A 21,460-nucleotide genomic window follows, 5' to 3' on the forward strand; every position below is an offset into this window, starting at 1 on the left:
TCAGGGAGAGGTGGGTACATCCAATCCAAACCCCTAGTACCGGTGAATGCGACCTTATTTGGAAAGAGGTTCTTGGCAGATGTAACTAAGAATCTCAAGACAAGATCCTTCTGGATTTAGGGTGGACCCTACATCTAATGACTGACATCTTTATAAGAGGGAGGAGGGGGACTTTGAGACACACAGTAACAGTGAAAGGCCATGTGATGGAGATGGAGGCAGAGACTGGAGTGGTGCATCTATACGCCAAGAGATGCCATGAATTGCAGCAGCCACCAGGAGCCGGAGGAGGCAAGGGAGAATTCCAAGGGTTGCAGGCAGCCACCAGAACTTAGGGGAGAGGAACAAATTCTCCCCCAAAACTGCTAGAGGAAACCAACCCAGCCAACAACTTAATTTTGGAGGCCTGAACTGTAGAACTGTAAGAAAGTATATTTCTATTGTTTTACGCCACCAAGTTTGTGGTAATTTTTTTATGGCAACCCTAATACAAGAGGAGAATAATTTTAGCAAAGAGCAGTTGATCTAAAAAAACAAACCAAACCTGCTGGTTGCTGTCCAGAGAACGGATTATATCGGCAGGGGAAAAAAAAAAAAAGTGGAAGCAGGAAGCCAGAAAAGAGGCTACTGCAGCAGGAAGCTGATAGTGGTGTGAGTAAATGAATGCATGCATGAATGAATGCACTAACAAAAGTGAAGGGGGAAACAATTGTGGGTGACTGACTTGATGAGATTGTTAGGGACTCTGCAGGGCTGGTTCTGCTCTTATTTATTTATTTATTTATTTTTGTTTTTTGAGACAGAGTTTCGCTCTTGTTGCCCAGGCTGGAGTGCAATGGCGCAATCTCGGCTCACCGCAACCTCTCTGCCTCCCAGGTTCAAGCGATTCTCCTGCCTCAGCCTCCCTGGTAGCTGAGATGACAGGCATGTGCCACCACGCCTGGCTAATTTTGTATTTTTAGTAGAGATGGGGGTTTCTCCATGTTGGTCAGGCTGGTCTCGAACTCCCAACCTCAGGTGATCTGCCCACCTTGGCCTCCCAAAGTGCTGGGATTACAGGCATGAGCCACCGCGCCCGGACTGGTTCTGCTCTTAAAGCATAGATAGGTGGGCTCAAGATGGGCTTCCTGGAGGTTGGTGGGGAGCAGACGGGTATAGGGGAAAGGGCCAGTTAGCGCAGGCCTAGGCAGAAGGGCACGGGCTGAGTCACTCCGTCCTCCTCATGTGCAGCAGATGCCCAATTCCTGAGAGAGAGTGAACGTCCCAACGTCACATACAGCCTCTTTCTCTGAGGGCCAACTCAAATGCTACCTTGGCCCTGAAGCATCCCCAACTTTTTGTCCCATCCACACACAAATTTTTTCTGCCACCCTTGCACTTTGGGCTTCCCTAGGAATGCCCCCTGTCCACTGCCCGATTCCACCTTGTTTATGCACGTGAAAGAGCTGCTGGTCTCATGTGCTAAACTGAGATGATTTTTAGAAAGGAGCTCCCCTTTCTTTTTCATCTCTGGATCCCCTGCAGCAGCCCGCCCAGGCTCCTGCACTCAGCAGGCTTCCATAGAAGCCTCAGTTACTGAGCCGTGCGGAGGCTCGGTCATTCCACACACACCCAGAAGCTTGCCAGAACTCCCAAGTCAGCGAGAAGCTGGCAAGAGCACAAGACACACTTCCCCTTTGTGTCCTTTTGTCCCCTCAGCCTCAGCGACAGCCTTTCTCCAACCAGTTGGCACAAGGCAGGAGCCTGGCACCTTTGTTTCTGCAGATTGAGCTGATTTATGAAGGGATGTACGGAACAGGGCATGTGACAGACGCACTCCCTGGTCCTGGCACTGACTTCTGCGTGTGAACGAGCCAGACCACCTACCTCTGGCCTGGGGACCACTCGCTCGCTCTGGACCTCACTGCTGGTCTCCAGCTGGGCAGGGGCGGTCTGGGGGCTGCAACCTGGCTCGAGCACTGCCCCTTCCTGTTGTTTTTCCTTGCCTTTCTCCTGCTTGGGGACATCACCGCCCTTCACTCCTCCAGGGGGACTATGGGGGGTCTCCTTCCCTGCAGCTCCCTCCTCCAGCTTCTTTGTTTCTTGGCTCTCATGTTCAGGTCCCGCCTCTTCATTTTGCACCGTCTCCTCCTTCACCTCTGTAGCCTTTTCCATCTCTGCTTCTTCTCCAGCTGGCTTTTCCTCCCTGGGGCTCCCACACCTATTTTCTGCCTCTGGGCCAGAGGTCTGGGGTGCTTCCAGGGACTCCTCCTGGGCCGGGTGCTGGCCGTCCACGTCCTCTGAACTCCGCCTGGCCTTTTCGCCGTTCTTGGCTTCCTCTGTGGCCCTGTCCTCCTCCTGCTTCTCTGTCCTGCTGGGTGACCTCCTCAGAGGAGGCTTTTCAGCGGGCCCCAGGGTTCTCACTCCCTCTCCTGCTGCCCCCTCACTGGACGAAGGGGATCCTGGGGCCTTGCTCTTGGATGGGAACACCTCATCCCCATCCTCCTCCTTAGAACCATTCTCCTGAGATGACTCCGCCGCCCTGAAATCTCCAAGTTCCCCACAGTCTGACTGCGACCTTCGGAATCGCCTGGAGGGAGGGCGCCTTTTGATTGAGCCCCTCGTCCGCACCTGGAAGAAAGTGTTAAGGAAAATTATCCAAAATCCATTAAAAAAAGGCCAAGAGGAGGGCTGTATGAGCTTTCAATGTCAGTCTGGTGCACTGCTTCACAAGTCCACGCAAGGACCATTTAATTTTCCAGGAGAACGAATCATTGTTTGCTATTTATTATAGGTTAGAGTCGTGTGGGATTGTGAAATCACATGGTGACCTGCAGACTTATATTTTGTGAAGATGAAAATGCTTTCCTTTAAGTAAAAAACAAAAATAAAAACTCATGATGTTATTACACTGTAAAACACTAACCAGTTTGGTGTCTAATTTAGCAATTTTATTCTGACACTTAAAAAAATTGCTGCCAGGCATGGTGGCTCACACATGTAATCCAGCACTTTGGGAGGCTGAGGCAGGAGGATCACTTGAGCTCAGGAGTTCAAGATCAGCCTGGGCAACATAGCGAGACTCCATCTCTACTAAAAGTAAGAAAAATTTGCTGGGTGTGCTGATGCACGCCTGTGGTCCTAGCTACTTGGGAGGCTGAGGTGGGAATATAGCTTGAGCCTGGGAGATGGAGGATGCAGTGAGCTGTCATCATGCCACGGCACTTCAGCCTGGGCAACACAGCAAGACTCTGCATTAAAAAAAAAAAAAAGAAATTGTCTAATTGTCTATAAATAACCAGTTCTTCAAATGCTGTTTCAGTAAGTTTTACCATCTTACAAGTTTCCTCATAAATTGACATGTTGAATAAAATCTTTCTCTATTTTGCATAATAGTCAGATTTTTATCTTGTGAAGATGCAAAAATGCTTTCTATCCAGTAAAAAAGATAACTTATGATTTTACTGCACTGTAAAATTTTGAAAAATTTGAAAATTGAACTTTTGAAAATTATACTTTGACAAAGATGAATCGCACCGAGAAGAGTGTTAGAGACCTGCTGACGGTCAGGTCCTGGTGCAGGGACCTCAGGGGTGCTGAGCTGGACACCTGGTGACTAGCTTCCTCTCTTGCCTGACTCTGCCCTTCCCATCCCCCATGAAGCTGGCTGATACTGGGAAACCTGAGCAACCAGATTCCTTTGCTTCTGGAACTCAGGTCCACCACTGTCAGAAGCTGTTCCCCAGGAGCGCCAGCAGAGCTGCCTGAAGGTGATATCTCTGGGGAGCATGTGAATCTCAGAATCGGGCCTCTTCTCAGCTCATCAGACTTAGTCAAAGGTGCAATGGAAATGTTCACATCAGATACCCTATCTACTAGAGTGATGCATCCTTTAAAAATTAGTATGTAAGTGGGCTGGGCATGGTGGTGCACGCCTGTAATCCTAGTACTTTGGGAGGCATAGGCCAGCGGACCACTTGAGCCCAGAAGCTGCAGGAGCTGGTTGAAGACATGGCAAAACCCTGTCTCTACAAAAAAAACAAAACAAGGCGTGATGGTGCGTGCCTGTAGTCCCAGCTACTAGGAGGCTTGCTTGAGCCCAGGAGGCGGGGCTTGCTATGAGCCAACATCTCACCACTGCACTCCAGCCTGAGTGACAGAGGAAGACCCTGCCTCAACAAAACAAAACAAAACAAAACAAAATAATTAGTTTGTAAAATAAATTTTTGTAAATGTTATTTTCCCACTGATTTACATTTTGGTATTTGTCAATCCTAGTTCCCCATCTATGAGGTTTGGAATGAATACTTGGTTTATCAGGGCCTCCCAAGCCCTTTCCTGAGACCATGATGGGGTCAGCTCTGGAAGGTATCAAGGCCCCAGCCCTTAGGACCAGCAGGGTTCCAAAATCACTTCCCCTTGCTGCTGTCAGAAGGCTGAAGCCTCCAGGCATTATGACCAGGTAGCAGCTCCTCCCTCCCTGCCTTACCCTGTGAGAAGATGCTTCTCTCTCGGAAGGTTCCTCTCTGCCTTCAGGGGTCTCCATCACCCTGGCTGGGGAACTTCCACTCTGCCCCTAGCCCACAGGCTCAAGCCTGCCCGAACCCCTCCTTACCACTAGTTTATTTCCTTGAGCCCTCCCTGTTTTTACACATTTGACTTTTTTTTTTGCTAGCTGGACTTCCTAGAATGGCCTAGAAGATCTCATTTCTCCATCATTAATTTTAAAGCCGCACCCATTTAGCATTCCCTGGCACCAGACCCCCAGAAGTCTTGGCTCCTGCTTGGCCCTGGCCCACATTTGTTGGCTACCTGCTTGGCCCGTACCTCTGATCCTTACCTCCTCCCAGCAGGGCCAGGGATGTGATGAAAGCTCACACAGAGGACCAGGGTTGCATCTGTAGAAATGCACCCTGCCGTGTCATTTTTGCAAAGGGAACAGTTTGGATGTTCTTTAACTGGGCCAAGCTGCAGGAAGAATGATTTGAGTCCACACTGGGGCACTTAGGACTATTCACACCAGGCCAGACAGGATGTTTTGGAGTTCTAGGGATGCTGCCCAGCATTCTGTGCGAATCACTGATCAGGCCTTTAGCTTTTGCGTTCAGCTTTTGACATTAATGAACCATGCAGCTGGGATCAGTCGTGAATTTCCATACCTCTCTCCGCAAAGGAGAGAGCACACCATCCCCCAAGCTTGTCTTGGGGCCGAATGGCATAGTTATAGGGAGAGAAGATGAGCCAGTCAGTCAAGGTAGGTTATCCTAGTTCAGGAATCACTTGCAAAGGAGGGGAGAAATTTCACTTAGGTTAAAACGCAGCTCTGAGCATAACTCCGAACATTTCCTCCTTTCCTCAGGACAAAAGGGTAGAGAAAATTCAGGGGTGCCAGAGTCCACATTTCCACAGACACACTGCCATAATCTGGAGCTAGAATTTACCTTGTTGTAACAGGGCAGATGACTGCCTTCAGGGGGCTGGTCGAAGCTGACAGGCACCTCCTCTGCCTCGCTGGGCCGAGATCGCACACCAGGGCTACTGGGGGTAGAAGGTGGGCTGTGAAACGGCGACACCATGGCCTTGAGTCCAGGACTCTTGGGTGAGGCCCCAGGCAGCAGAGCAGCTGGGTCAAAGGTTAAATTGGCCTGTCAAGAAAAGATGAAAAACTTCAAATAGGACTGGGGAGAAGAGGAGAGCCTCTACTTTAGCTTGTTGCTTACCTGGCCTCAGGCCTGGTTGAGACTAGGTAACACCCGGCTTTTCATGCTAATTCCCAATCCATTATCCACTGTCCCATCACCGCCTGCTCTTGGAAGGCATCACCTACTCTATCCTCCTTCCGCTACCTGGCTTGCCACAGGCTGCATTCCAAAAGGCTCAGCCAGCACTGATGAGGATCCAACAAAAATGTCCCGGAACAAGCCCAGCTTATCAACAAAGTGGCGAAGCAGCAGCTGCCAGGAGCACCTGTGGTGCCAGGATCTCACGGGAAGTCAGGCTCTGTGATCGCCTTTCTCATCAGAGTCAATAGTACTCACTCCCACTGGATGCCTACTATTGCCGGGCACAGGTAGCCGTGTCCTCCACAGCAACCCCACACGTTCAGCTGTGTTCTCATTGCACAATCAAGAAAGTGGCTAAGGGATCTGCCCTGAGATTCACACCGGGTCTGATTCTCCCTCAGCCTCCAGGTATCGGGTTCCTTCTTAACAGACGGCAGAGTGGTGAACACAGTAGGCCGCTGAGCTCCTCTAGGAAGAAGGCAGCAGGACACACCATAGTATGAGCCACCACTTGGGGTATCAAGGTACAGGTGTGACCCGATCAAAATGAAAGGCGGCCAAATGGGAGTCACCCAAAGGTAACGAAAGCCTCAGGAAGTCTTGAGTTTGGTTGGGGAGGAGGCAGATGGTCCCAGATGCCCGAAGGTGTCCATGGGGGGAACGTGCGTGAGTGTCCAATCCCCTTTTTTTTTTTTTTTTTTTTTTTTGAGAGGGAGTCTCGCTGTGTCGCCCAGGCTAGAGTGCAGTGGCCGGATCTCAGCTCACTGCAAGCTCCGCCTCCCGGGTTTACGCCATTCTCCTGCCTCAGCCTCCCAAGTAGCTGGGACCACAGGCGCCCACCACCTCGCCCGGCTAGTTTTTTGTATTTTTTAGTAGAGACGGGGTTTCACCGGGTTAGCCAGGATGGTCTCGATCTCCTGACCTTGTGATCCGCCCGTCTCGGCCTCCCAAAGTGCTGGGATTACAGGCTTGAGCCACCGCGCCCGGCCCCAATCCTCTTTAAGGCCATCTAGGGGCGCTTCTCCTGCCCTTGGCATTCCTGAATCACCGCAGAGCTGCATCCCGCAGACCCTGTGGCAGTGGCAAACCAGGAGACAGAGCCACTTTGAGACTTCACAGAGAAGGGACGGAGTGTGAGGGGCAGACAGTGCAATGGGAAGTTCATGGGTTTTCCACACCGACAGATCTGACTTTAAATACTGGATCTTTCACTTAGTAGCAGTGTGACCTTCAGGCCTTCAACAAGTCCAACAGCCTTTCTGAATCTCAGATTCTTTGTCTGTCCAAACCTCTTGTCCTGACTTCCAAAGTCTTTTCTGTCTAGTCCCTGTGTACTCTTTCCTGTCCCACACTCACACCCTCTCCCTCCCGGCTCCCCTTGGCCACCTTCCCACCTCCCACCAGCCAGACTCTGCTGTCCTGGAAACCTCCTATGTATACTTTAGGACTTGTAGACTTGAAAGCATTGCACACGTTTAGAAGGGTGTTAGTGTTTTCATTGTGATCTTAAGAAAGAAGGTATCATACAGACAAGACTGAGTCATGGTAAGAGTTCAAGATATAAAATACGAAAGTTAAATAGCATACTAGTCCAAACTATGTAAAAAAGCAGCATATGATGCTGGGTGCAGTGGTGTGTGCCTGTAATTCTTACTACACAGGAGGCTGAGGTGGGAGGATTGCTTGAGCCCTGGAGTCTGAGAGTTTGAGTCCATCCAGGGCAACAAAGCAAAGCAAGACCCTGTCTCAGAAAAAAAAAAAAAAAAAAGAAGAAGGAAAAAAAAAAGGCAGTAAATGGGGAGTACCCAGGGAAGGATTTGCAGCATAGTTGCTGTGCAGGTTGATGTGCTGGCATGACTGAGAGGGCTTCATGGCAGAGGGGGTTCACTGGACCTTAGAGGAAATGCCCTTCTCTAAATTTCAAGCAGAGAAATTCCCTCTGTAAGACTGCTTGCAAATAAAATGGATGTTGACAGTCAGCAGAAAAGTTGAGTTGTGAATTTTGGACTATCCTAAAAAAGAAAACCCCTAGCTCACAATTCATTCAGTAGAATAGTTAGAAGAAAATCTAGTTGGTGATGCATTTCTTAGCTCTTTCTCCCACATATTCCCAAGAAAGTAAGGTTCCTGTGGGATTTGGCTAAGTTGTCGTTCTATTGCTGACAATCTCAATGAGATTGAACAACTAGACATCCTAACCACATTCTCAAGTTGTTGTGTTTCCCCAAAAGACTCACTAATGCCTGGAAAAAGGAATGGGTCCAAAACTACAGGGCACAGAACATTTGGTAACTGGTTTCTGGCACTTGAATGAGGACTAGGGTGGGCTGCAGGGAGCCAGAGGTAGGAGTCTGCGGCTGCATCCCTCAGCTGGATGCTAGGAGGGGTGCTGGAGTTCTGGGATCCCTTCTGAGAGATCCCTGTTACATATTTAGGAGCCCTGCAGTCTCCCAGAGTGACAGGTAGCACCACCCTATTCCTGCAGCCGGGTGGAGGGCTTCTCAACTTGAATTAAATTTCAGGTAGACACTGCAGAGCCCTCCCCACCTTCCACAGGGTAGGCTCATGGCCAGAAACCAGAGATGCTTGCCTTAACCCCCAATCAGGCTGGGATCCCAATCTCTAGGCTCTTCCATGGCTGGGAACTACAGAGGCTGTGGCTATTCGTCTTGACACCTTTGATGCCTTCAGAATGAAGTTGGTGAGCCAGTGCTCTTAGGTGAGCCTGGATGGGAGGCTACGGCGCACAAGAGCCTTGTTCCTTCTCCTGGGTGGTTGGAAAGAGGGTGGGGTGAAAACAGGAGCCTCTCCTACAGCTCCCGCCTGGACATAACATACCTACCTCTCCTCTGCACTTTAGCTTCTGCCGTTCCTCCACGGGGAACATCTTCCTCCCTCCTTTTCAGCCACCCATCCCTTAAGGACGGGCTCGGGACATAGGTGTTTCATAAGACATTCATTAATTACTCTGGCCCACTCCATTCTCTTCTTGCTCTGAAATTCTAGAATGGTGGGTCTCACCTGGGGTCGGAGATGGGAGACGATTTTGCCCCCAGGGGACATTTGACAATGTCTAGAGACATTTTTCATTGTCACAACTTGTTGGAGAGTGCTACTGGCATCAGTGGGTAGGACCAGGGATGCTGCTAAACATCTTGCAGTGCACAGGACAGCCCCTGCAACAACACTATCCAGCTCGAGTAATACCAAAGCTGAGAAACCCTGGTCTCGAGCAGCAGGAGCTGGGCAGTGACCTGCAGTGGACATCTCTGGCATTAGCTCCTTTTATTATATCACCTGAGAAAGCTCTGTCTCCACAAGACTGTGAGCTCAGGGCCAGGGTCTTCCGCTTAATTACAGTCCCAGGGAGCCAACCAGCCCTGGGCATGGTGGTCGAGGGCTCTGGGCACACAGGATTACTTGTGGAGAGGTTGGACAGCATGCTTCCCAAACAACAAATCTGTCCATACTGGTGCAGTGTGCAGCAGCTGAACACCAGCCCTATGCAGGACTGAAATGGTCTGTGGCTGCATTCAGGCCTTGGGAGAGAGGGCTTGGCTATTTCGGAACTGTTTCTTGCAACTATGGTGTCCTTTCCCATAAGACTCTTTTTTTTTTTTCTTTTCTTTTTTGGAGACAAGAGCTTGCTCTGTCACTCAGGCTGGAGTATAGTGAAGTGACCTCCGTTCAATGCAGCCTCAACCTCTTGGGCCCAAACGATCCTCCCACCTTGGCCCTCAGAGTAGCTGAGACTACAGATGCACATCACCATGCCTGGTTAATTTTAAAATATTTTGTAGAGATGGTGTCCCACTATGTTGCCCAGGCTGGTCTTGAACTCCTGGGCTCAAGTGATCCTCCAGCCTCAGCCTCCCAAAGAGCTGGGATTATAGGCGTGAGCCCAGTCGCATAAAGACTCTTGAGGCATCCCGTTATCCATCAACCCCCACTAAATGTCAAATACATGAGTTTATGCTTGATGTGGTCCTTATGTTAATTCTTTTCCCTCAGGCAGGGCTGTGAGATCCTCATCATTTACTGCAATTTGATTACTGGCTGATTATTGGGGTCAATTATCCAGGTGACACATGGGCTACCCGATGAGCCTCAAAGTCATGCAAATTTTGGATAAGAAGTGGAATTAGATAAAAGGTAGCAATGGACAATGAATTTTGCACTTACCTGAAGCTTCTCAATCAGAGGCGAGCTCTTGACCTTGAATTTAGGAGGGTGGCTCGCATTGGGTGGTGATTTCTATGGGGCAAATCAACCAAAACAACCAGATAAGTAAGGTGAGGAAAGTGGGGTTCTGGTTGGAACCCAAAAGCCACAGGGAGAAGGAGAAGAGAAGCTGGTGTTGCCACTTTCTCATTAGTTCAGTAGCCCACATACCTCATCAGGGCCTGGGTGACGTGGACTTTCCCCCTGCCTCCCTCCCTCATCCCACCACAGCAAGATCTTCCAATCAGATCAGAGAAGTCAGCACCGACGTCCTCAATACAGAAGGTCTCTCCCAGGAAGAGTGACTTCATTGTCGTTATGAGGGAAAACTATGTCTGAGCAAGATCTTCACCTCATGACCTTCAACACTGTGAATCAACAATTTGGGGAATTTCAAAGATAAAGGGCAAAAATGACCATCCTGTTTGTCACACACACAACAAGAAACCAGACCAGGATGACAGAGGTCAGACTGGAATTCCTCCCTGGACCCAGTGATATTTTGGAAAATCCCATCGATGGCATGATTTATAAATTACGATTTTCCAAAATGTTGAATATTCTTTTTTTTCTTCTTTTTTTCTTTTTATGAGACGGAGTCCTGCTTGTTGCCCAAGCTGGCGTGCAGTGGTGCAATCTTGGCTCACTGCAACCTCCACCTCCTGGGTTCAAGCAATTCTCCTGTCTCTGCCTCCCAAGTAGCTGGAATTACAGGCATGCACCACCATGCCCGGCTAGTTTTTGTATTTTTAGTAGAGACAGGGTTTCACCATGTTGGCCAGGCTGCTCTCGAACTCCTGACCTCAGGTGATCCACCCATCTCGGCATCCCAAAGTGCTGGGATTATAGGCGTGAGCCACCGCGCCTGGCCTTTAATATTTTTTTTAATCAAGTAACCATTTACTACGTTCCAGACATTGTGTGGGTCATAGAAAGATGAGCATGATTCAGTCTCGGCCGCAGGAGCAGTCCGTGGCTAATACATGTGCTACATAATCACACATATTCTCTGTTAGTTGTAGATATTTTTGTGATGAATGTATGCCAGGAATCTTGTCTGCCTTTGGGATCTATATCACGTAAAAATATTACCTCTGTTTTGCATAAAATCCCCACAAATATGTGGGAATGGTGACAGTGATAGGATGATGATGAAGAAAAGGAAGAGGATGACTTCCATGTGGTGGGACAGAGGCCAAGGCAAAGAAAGGATCTCCCGATAGTTTGGAGACCAGTGTGTATGATCTGCTCCTTGACCCAATGTACTAATTTACCTGAACCATAAGAAGAGGAACTACACTGATCTCTTAGAAAGATTCTGAGATATTTATGATGTGAGATGATTGTATTTTAGGGATGGAAGGAGGGAGGCTCACTCAACTGAACCGCTCGTGATCTTTTTACAGCGGAGATCATGGGCTGTACTCACAAGATCCCCACTCCTTCTAATTCTAATTTTGGCAGGAGCCAGACAATACCCCTGGCTTCAGCCTCCTCTACCAAGATGCAGCTGGGCAGGAATAAATGATTCTAAGGACTCCTGCTGCCTCTGCCTCCATATGTCTTCAATGTCGGGTATGTTCCTATAGCAGTCTTTCAAGGAGCTTTTTATCTATAAAAAGTATAAAGAGCTTCCAGCTACAGTGGAAGTGTCCTTAGTTTCTGTGCTTTACAGGGAAATTTCAGATGGGCTGGGGTTTTCACAGAAACTTTTAGAAACTGTAGCAACAATTTTGCTGATAAAGCTCACTTCACGTAATACTATGAGTTCTTCTCTTCCCCAGCTGACCACTGTCTTCTGAAATCTGTGGAAATTCAGTGGACTCTGCCCCTTAACCACAGTATAGTACTGGGGACCCAGCTGATGCTCCATAAAACCCTATTGATTTGAATTGCAAAGCAGAAAGAATCCTAAAGAGCCTCTAGTGCAGTTCCTAGAAATGACAGCAGGCGGCATCATTTCCTTTACAGTTTAACAAGGGGCTTCAGGCAAGTGGCTGAGACTAACAATTGGTGGAGAAAAACCAGCTTTCCATCCCTATATATGTATATATATAGATGTATCTACATGACATTCTTACCACGTCTAGAAACTACGGACTAATTTTCAGATGGGAATGCTTTTCGAACTTTTCTGAGTAGAGGAGGTAGGATCTGTGACTGCATTAAACACCCTTTGGCTGGTTCTTCTAGAGAGGGGTAACCCCCATCAGGAGGGGTCCTGCAGTCAGCCGGTGCTGTCAGGGGGCTGACCCCGCTGTCTCAGACCTGAGCAAGCATAGCGGGGCAGGGACGACATTTGTGGCACTGTGCATTGGGAACCGAGGGGTAGCCTGACTGGGGTGGGGCCCTCCCTGCAGGCCCCCAAGGTTTCCAGCATTAGGACCTCTGCAGGCTGAGCTACAGGAGTTTGGAAGGAGAAATTGTGGACAGCAGCCTCCAATTAGCCCTGTAAGACAAAGCTGGCTGCTCATTTTATTTCTATGTGAATTTGGAGGCCACAAAAAGTCATTGATCCCTGGAGGTAGTGTCCTTTCAATGTGCGAGCAGCTTGTCATTCCAGGCAGGACTTTCTAAAATCCACCCTTGGACTTACCCAGCCCTTGGCCATTATATGCCATTTAACTTCTGGGTGACGTGCCCCATGGGGTGAAACCTGCGAATGCATTTCCACAGAGCTGCCAGGATGGAGCTATTTAACCCCATCACTAGCCTAACTCCCTGTGCTTTTACTCCAGGGGATAAAACTTCCCTAGCCAGCCTCCCTGATCTAGCTGGTTAGTGTTTTTGTCCTCATTTCACAAATAAGAAAAGAGATTCGGTATGGTGCGGTGACTTCTCCTGGGCCAAGCCTGGGCTATCAGGGGGCAGCCTCATATTAAGCTCTGAGTGGCCATAGCCTCAGCCCATTGCACAGCAACAGAGACACCGAGCCCAGAGGATGAGGGTTACAAGGAGAAGCTGACCCTCTGGAAAGAGAAGTTGTTGGTATGTGTTTGGTTACAGCATTGGCTGATGACCCCATAAAGCCACAGAATCATATTGTTGGCACTTGAAGAGACCCAAGGAAAACCTCAGTATTTTTAAACTGTGCTCCTTGGGGTTCTCATCCCAGAATAAGACCCTTGTTGAGTGGGGAGAGAGTATTCTGAGAGCATCTGGGGCTCCAGGCCTCCCCTCCCCCATCTCACTTGGCCTGGGCCAGCGATGAGTTTCTGCTTTATCTCGTGGGCTTCTACTTATAAGCCTTAGGGTGACAAAAAGGCTTGAAAACCATTGATCTACTTCAGCTGTTTCACTTTATAGATGAGAAAATTATAGGCATTAAGATGCTTGCCCAAGTTCACATAGGGGTACCTAATGGCTATTGTCAGGATGCTGGTCCCCCAAAAAGAAGGAGAGAATAAAGAGGTTGTTGAAAGAGGTTGGGATTCGGGGATGAAATTGTCTTTGGCTTGCTTGCTTTATTTTGGGGTTGGCCTCCCAGGTCAGATGACAGAACATGCAAATCCATTTCTGGCACATACCATGACCACAGTGAAGGTTCATGGGTTGCTGGCGTAGGTGTGGAGAAGACACTCCTGCAGCTACAATTAGATAAATAAAGATAGTAGAATATGCAGGCTAAGAACCTATTACTGGCTCTGATCTATGATACCAGAGCCTTTATTATGTTGGTAACATTGGCTATTTATATCTGAGAGCAACGAGGCCTCCTGTGTGCTCTGGTTTTCTTCCAGTGATCTTGAACAATAGCCAGGCTTTACAAGGATGTTGCAGAACCACGGGGTTTTCTCACGCTTCCGTCCTACCCCATGTGAGTGTAGCCCCCTTTCCAGGTCCCTTCTCCACACCTTATTCCAAGATCATCTAAGTCAGACCTGCGAATAAAACAGAACGTTCCTGGCTCCTGAATTGGGTCTGTTAATAATATATGACCCATTCTCTTTGCTAAAATTCTCACGCTTGGAAAATAGTGTTCCTATCCTTGACAAATCATAAAGGAACCTCAGTAAAAAGGAGCAGGGAGGAACCTAGTCTCCAAAGTAAAGGATTCAGGAAACATTTAAGAGGAGATTCACTCTGAAATGGAGACATTCCTCGCATAGAGTCTGAGCCTTCAAGTATGAGTTTGGTGGAAATCATTTAATCCACAAAACAACGGATGAGGGATGCGCTACAACCATCCTTGTCAAGGCACAGAAAGGTTAAGCCATTTGCCCCAGGAGCCCCTCCTCCAAGAAGGCGATAGAACCCGTCACAGTGTCGTCTGAGCCCCAACAGCAGCACTTACCTCCTCACCATTCTGGCCCAGCTCTACCTTGGGGGGGAACAGGGGTAGGGAACAGGGCGGTTTCCTTCGGGTTGGTTTACTGGCTGGTGTCTGGAGGGAGGGTGACAGACAGACAGACACACAGAGAAAAAGAGAGCACTGATCAGGCAACAGGGAGGAAGAGCAAGGAAGTGGAAACTGGTTTCCGGAAGGTTTAGGGATTTAGGAATGTTAGGATGTTAGGGAAGTGTAAGAATATTTAAGAATGGAGGAAGGGAACTGCGTGTCATTAGGACAGCCCGCTTACTATTTAAATGAATTCTGTTTACCATCTACCCATTTTGACTTTCATCCTCTCGGCTCCATTTCCTTTCCTGCTAGAACGTCCTCTTTTACTTGAGATTCACTGACTGAGTCACATTCAGTTTTCAGACAGTGCCAGCACCTGAGATCAATGCTATCTTCTTTATCCTTTATGACATGCCTACACTGTCTAGAAATTATGAACCTGATTTTTCAGATGGGAAAACAAAACCCCAAAATAGTGCACTTAAAAACGCAGGGCAAATAAGTACTCACTTGCCCCAAGGGGCCATGATAGATTTCTCTCCACCTTGGGGCACCCTTCTCTCCTCTCACTTCGTATGTAGGTATGTATTTATTTCTTTTGAGACTGAGTTTCGCTCTTGTTGCCCAGGCTGGAGTACAATGGCACAATCTCAGCTCACTGCAACTTCCGCCTCCCAGATTCAAGCGATCCTCCTGCCTCAGCCTCCCGAGTAGCTGTGATTACAGGCATGCGCCACCACGCCAGGTTAATTTTGTACTTTTAGTAGAGATGAGGTTTCTCCATGTTGGTTAGGTTGGTTGCGAACTCCCAACCTTAAGTGATCGGCCCGCCTTGGCCTCCCAAAGTGCTGAAATTACAGGGGTGAGCCACCGTGCTTGGCCCTGTCATCTCACTTCTAATGAGCTTCTCACACTGCATGACTCAAGAAAATCTAGCCCAAATCTCTCCAAAGTTAAGACCCTCCCTTGTCATACTTTATTCTACTGGTGACCGGACGCTCTTCCTTCCTGATCCCTGGTTTCCCATCTGAATGTGCTTTCCTTCAAGTCCTCTCTTCTTTCTCAATTCTCAGTTTGGAGTCTGCCTCACCCTTGCCTTGCTCTGGCTACGGGGCAGGAGCTGGCTGTAGGAACTTCTTTGTTCTGACCCCAGTCCAGGCCTGGCACAGCTGTGTGGGATCTAAGTCTGTATAGGTGGATGATCAAGATGGAAATGGATACGGATGCCCATCTCTGCCCTGTGTCTCATCCCTCCTGGCCACAGTGCAAGCCTCACCCTGGTGGGGACAGATTCTGCCCAGGCACAGCAGCCGTGAGACATTCCTCACATTCAGAGAAACCCCTCCAGCCCCTGGCTTCTCTTCCTAATTTGGTAACTCCCAAGCCTCCTCCCTCCCTCTCTGCTGGGCCTGACCAGGTTTCCCCTTCCTCCTGCCCCCTGCCGAAGAGGCTGCTCTGAAGCCGCCTGACTCACCTCCTTGGCTGCAGCCGCCTGGTCCCTAAACCGCCCGGCCAGCTGGGCCACCGAGGGGGACGCTGAATTGTCCACATTGGCATTGGTCTCTGCCGGTCGTTCCTGGCAAATCGAGGAGAAGCAACAGTTCATCAGCAAATGGGTACCAGATGCCATGCAAGGCATTTGTTTTGTGGCCACAAGCAGGAATGCTGTGACAATGAGGTATTTTAAGAGCATTATCCAATGGGCTCCTGCATTCAAGGACTTAAAAAATTCGGTCAACCACATTTAGTGAACATCTACGATGCTCTTAGCCCTGGGTGTGGCTTTGGGGACCTGGAGACGAGCAAAACCTGGTTCTGTCCTGGAGGGATGCCCAGGGATCTTAGAGGCAGTACAGGTCCAATTTTCTCATTCCTCAACGACCCCTCTGACAAAGGATAATGTCTGCGACAGTGTACGAGTCTCCTTACCTCCTGAATGAGGGTGAGCAAATGCCCTTTACTGAACTTGAAACACCACACATATATGTGTCTTGTGTTCCCTAGTTGAGTGCTATGGGTAAAGAAGTGTTCAGTATATATTTGTGGAATTAATAAATAAGTGACATGAGAGCAGATAGCACTGTGGATGGGAGCCAAACTGCCTGGATTCAAGTACTGACTTGCTCCATCGCTTACCAGCTTGGGGACCTGGGGCAAATGGCTTAACCTTTCTGTGCCTTGACAAGGATGGTTGTAGCGCATCCCTCATCCGTTGTTTTGTGGATTAAATGATTTGCTATATACCCAGAGTGCTGGGACAAGGCCTGGCACATCGCAAGTGCTTTGGAAGGGTGGTTGTTACTGTTACTGGCGATGAGTCTTGCCTCCAGTGCGGTCATCAGTTTACCGTGGCTGTCCCTCCATTGAGGTGCCTCCAGGTTCCCTGAAGAGGCCAAGATGCACCCCAGGACACCATTTATTCTTATGTACCATTTGTCACCAAGACACACAGTAAGTCGGTGACGCTGGAAATGGCCAGTTCATTTCTGCCTTGTTATAGGAGGCCTACATAACCACTTGGTTTGAATCAGATTTTTTACATGTCCAGTCTCAGAGACATTAGGTTTTTGTCTTTTGTCACCACGATGGCAGCATTTCTTACACAGACTTCGAACTCCCCCGTCACTTCCCCTCCTCACTTCTAGTCTGAAAATGGGAGGATTTGGGCAGTAGTTTGTCTGAGAAAGTCCATCTCTGCCTTTCCCTGGCTCTTGTGATCTACAAAAACAAGAGATGCTTCCCTCCAGCAGCGAGCTTACTCCCTCGTCCACACACAAACACACACACACAAACACACACACACACTTCCATGGCCCTCCTTTTGTGCTGAAAGTGGTATCTCCGAGCTTTCTTATTTGGGTGCTCCCTCCAAAGTAAATAACTTTAGTCATTCTAAGACGCTGTCCCCTTGGAGCAAAGGAGGGGCAGATCTCCTCACCTCCCACCCACTTCCGGCAGGGAAGTTAAGTTAATGGGGTCAAGCTTTGAGAAGAAGGCTTTGACAGGCCAGGCACGGTGGCTCACGCCTGTAATCCCAGCACGTTGAGAGGCTGAGGCAGGTGGATCACTTGAGGTTAGGAGTTCGAGACCAGTCTGGCCAACATGGTGAAACCCCATCTCTACTAAAAATACAAAATTAGCTGGGTGTGGTGGTGTGTGCCTGTAATCTCAGCTACTCGGGAGGCTGAGGCAGGAGAATCACTTGAACCTGGGAGGCAGAGGTTGCAGTGAGCCAAGATCGCGCCACTGTACTCCAGACTGGGCAACAGTGAGAGTCCGTCTTTAAAAAAAAAAAAAAAAAGGCTTCATTTAGGGATTTGAAGGAACTGCTGGGACCATGGACTTTCCGATCTGTGAACGGCTGTTCTGGAGGAAAAGACAGGTACCTGTTTACTGTGGGTTGCTCTAATTCAAGCTCATCTCCATCCCAGCCTAAACACCAAATACTGATTTCATATAAAGATATAAAAGGAGTCACCTCTATTCAAGATGCCAGATTTCCCCATGATGCTGGGGGAAAACCGGGGAGTGCAAGGCCCCACCCTGCTGAGTTCCCCACTGGGGAGGGCTCCTAGACCTGACCCGTTTTACCCTCACACTTGCCACATAAGGAGGTCAGAGAATGGAACAACGAAGAGAGGCTTGGGGACAGTGTGTGATTAATTGAGCTGTTTTTGGCAAAGACGCTGGCTGATTGGTTTGTCCATCTGTCTAACTTCCTGCCCACATCACAGATCAGTCTCTCTGTCCCCTGCTATTTACGCTTGGGTCCTGCTGACAGTGCGCTTTACCTCAGCTTCAAAGGCGCCAATCGCTGGTGGAGCAGGAAGATAAATTCCAGTTAAAAATAGAGCTGTATAGGAATCAAAAGCTCCTCCCTTACTTCCCTGTCTCAAACTGGCCTTGGCAAGGGGCTCAGAAGTGAGAGAACTCTGAGGTTTCTGGAAGCGTTTAGGGCTTAAAAGTTGGGTTGAAGGAAAGACTCTAATACCTCTGAGTTTGTTTTCCTGGAGCCTAGTGAATGGGTTTTCTTTAGACTAAGGACTCCAGAGCTTGTTGAAGCTTGGCAGATCCTCTCACCATCAGCCCCTCTCCAGACACTTCCCATCCTCTTTTGTGGAAGACTGATTGATTATTGCCGTCTGCCCTCTGGGCACATTAAACCCAGAGAAGGCAAGTGACAGCCAGAGTCACACAGGACAGACCAAACAGGATAATCTGTGAAACATCTGACTCCAACTCCTGAGACTCCAGTAATGGACATCGGTTAAGTAGCATCGTTTGTGAAAGTGCCTTGGCAACTGTAAAGTGCTATACAAATCTCACCATTATTATTAGCCTCTGAGTTGCATAGGTGCAGTGGAAGAAGCGTGGTCTTAGGGATGAATCGAGGCTGGCGGCTCAGCCTGTTTGACACTTGGCCTGGATTTCTGCCTTGCAATTCTGGCAGGTACAGCTGCTAACCCCACTGCAGTGTGCTCAGTGCCACACCACCTCGGCCATGGGCCAGGAACTCATCACGGCAGTCTTGCTAAGGCCATACCCTCACCTTGGCTGTTAGGTCTGAGAACTTCAGTTTCTCTACCTATTCCCAGACTTTCCTGAGACACCCTTAGCCTCTCTGGATTAAAAGTTCTTTCTCTGTTCCTGTGATGTCCATAAAGCACTTAGCACAGAGCCTGAAACATAGCATGTGCTTGGCTGGGCACAGCAGCTCATGCCTGGAATCCCAGCATTTTGGGAGTCCAAGGCAGGAGGATCTCTTGAGCTCAGGAGTTCGAGACCAGACTGGGCAATAAAGAGATACCCCATCTGTATACAATATTAGCCTAGTGTGGTGGCATGTGCCTATGGTCCCAGCTACTCAGGAGGCTGAGGAGAGAGGATCGCCTGGGCCCAGGTAGTCAAGGCTGCAGTAAATCATGCTCACATCACTGCACTACTGCACTACTGCACTCCCGCCTGGGCAACAGAGACTCTGCCTCAAAAAAAAAAAAAAAAAAAAAAAGTGCTCATCTAAGGTTGGTTTCTTCCACCTCATTCCATCTGACCTGGTCTGTTGGTGTCAGGACCTGGGCACCTGCTGCCAGAGTCACTGACACCCTCAACTCACCCCTGTGGACCATACCCAGATGTAAGTCCCTCCCCTGCCAGCACCTACCCTCCAGGTCTTGGTCGTTGCCTTGACTTTAGCTTGTCCTTTCTTCTTGGGCCATTTTCCATGTCTTAGATCTGTTTTCTGTACTCATCTCCCTTTGTGCCCTGCTTTAGCTCACACTTGTCTTTACAGATCGCAGGCCTGCACTCCATCTTCCTGGGCCCAGGCCTTGCTTACGAAGCCCTCCCTGCTACCTTCCAGCAGGGCCATGCCAGGTAACTCGGAAACCATGCCTTTGGTTACTGTCTGGTCTGACTTTGCCAAGGCCAGGAGAAAATCACCTCTGGTGTTTACTTTGTATTTCTATGGGACTTTCTTCTGAGAACTGAGGAGCCCCTTTGTCTGGACAGCATGGAACTTCCCCTCCGCTGTTGCCATGTTGCGTAAACACAATTTGGATACTGCTGACCATCCACATAATGAGACCTTTATGTACAGGCCAGACTAGGCTCTACCTGCTTCCCAGGCTCTGCCCTGTCTCTCCACCCTCTACGCTGGTCCAAGGTCTCAGTATCTCCCAGCCTTTGGGCTATGGTTTAGGGAAACAAGGCACCAGGGAAGGCCTCATCATCTACAGTTTAAGAGAAGATGCAGTGAGAGAGCCCAGCATGGGGCTGGAAGAACTATGCTCTTAGCTAAAAGGAAGTTTCTCTCTCTCACCAGAAATAGGCCAGAGCCCAGAGCCTCAAAGGTCTGAGGTATGTTTGCTTCTTCACACCTCCAGGACTGAAGGGGATCACCCCTTCCAGTGTGACCATACTTAAACCATCACTTCCAAAGGACCACCACAGAGTCTCTCTGAAATACTGCAATGACTCTAGAATCTTCCTTTATGTCCTTACTTATCCCTAGTTCTTCAATTTATCCCAATGTTTGACCATTACCATCCTAGAAGGAGGGAAAAGGTTCTGGACTGGGAACCAGGTAGGTCCATTTGACCTACTTGTCTATCAGAGTACCTCCTATGTGAGAGGCACTGTCCTTACAGCCTTCGATATATTTTCTACAATTCTTACCTCTCTAAAAGAGGAAACTGGGGCCCAGAGTTGCTAAGTAACTTACTATTCTAGTCAGTAAGTGCAGGCATGAGAATTTTCTGGATTCCAAAGTTCTAGCTCTTTCCACACCAACATGCTGTACTAACTCTGTACCTTTACTGGAAGAGTTAACTTACTCAGTCTCTTGTTAATAGACATTTACTGGTCTAGGCCCTGAGATACATCAGTGAACAAGACAGTCCTTGCCCTTCAGAAGTTGCTACTTCAGCAATAAACAAGCACACAGCGAAACCATAAGATACTTTGTTATATTCTATGAAGAAAATAAAACAGGGCACTTATTTTATGGGAATGTGGAAAGACATCTCTGAAGAGAGAGCACATGAGTTGAATCCCAGTTGGGGAAAAGAGAAAAGGAAAATTGTTCTGAGCAGAAGCACAGACAGAAACAAAGGTTGAGAAGCAGAGAAAAGAGAAGGGTGGCAGGGACAAGAGGGGGCGGGAAGATGCGAGAGGTGGTGTGAGGCCAGCTACATTGGGCCTCATGGACCAGAGCACGCAGTTTGTGTTTTATCTTGAGCCAGCGGGATGTCATTTGGAGGATTTCAAGGAGGGATGTGACCTGAATCACACATCAAGGGGCTGTCTGTGGAGGAGGGACAGGAGTGGAAGAGGGTGAGCAGAGGCAGGTGCTGGCGGCAGTCCAGCTGAGAGTAGGTGAGGGAGTGAACCGGGCTTGTGCAGGGGGATGGGATTTGAAGGTCAGGCTGCCAGGAATTACTAATGCATGGGTGTGAGCAAAGGAAAGAGAAGAATCATGGATGACTTCTGAGGGTTTGACTTGGATAACAGGATGCATGGGGTATTTGCTTCTGGGTTGGAAAGCCATGTTGGGGAGAGAGGAGTGGGTGGGGCTAGGTGGGCAATGAATAGTTCTTTCTTGGTCATGAAAGTCTGACATGTCTATTAGACATCTAAG

General features: G+C 48.9%; 1 protein-coding gene across 3 annotated transcripts in view; it reads right to left on the reverse strand.

Annotated features, from left to right (window-relative positions):
• The window catches only part of RCSD1 (RCSD domain containing 1), a 76,537-nt gene that overhangs the window by 6,104 nt on the left and 48,973 nt on the right, over positions 1-21,460 (reverse strand). The window contains exons 2-6 of one of the 3 annotated variants that reach the window (XM_003893506.5): positions 15,800-15,901; positions 14,278-14,367; positions 9,945-10,016; positions 5,421-5,624; positions 1,867-2,610 (exon numbers count right to left, since the gene is read on the reverse strand). In XM_003893506.5, coding sequence (XP_003893555.1) covers positions 1,867-2,610; positions 5,421-5,624; positions 9,945-10,016; positions 14,278-14,367; positions 15,800-15,901 — 1,212 coding nt within the window. The remainder of the gene's footprint in view (positions 1-1,866; positions 2,611-5,420; positions 5,625-9,944; positions 10,017-14,277; positions 14,368-15,799; positions 15,902-21,460) is intronic. The other 2 variants (XM_009193205.2, XM_021930931.2) reach the window with 2 other exon arrangements.

This window comes from Papio anubis, chromosome 1 (genome assembly GCF_008728515.1).
Source record: "Papio anubis isolate 15944 chromosome 1, Panubis1.0, whole genome shotgun sequence".
Lineage (NCBI taxonomy): Eukaryota > Metazoa > Chordata > Mammalia > Primates > Cercopithecidae > Papio > Papio anubis.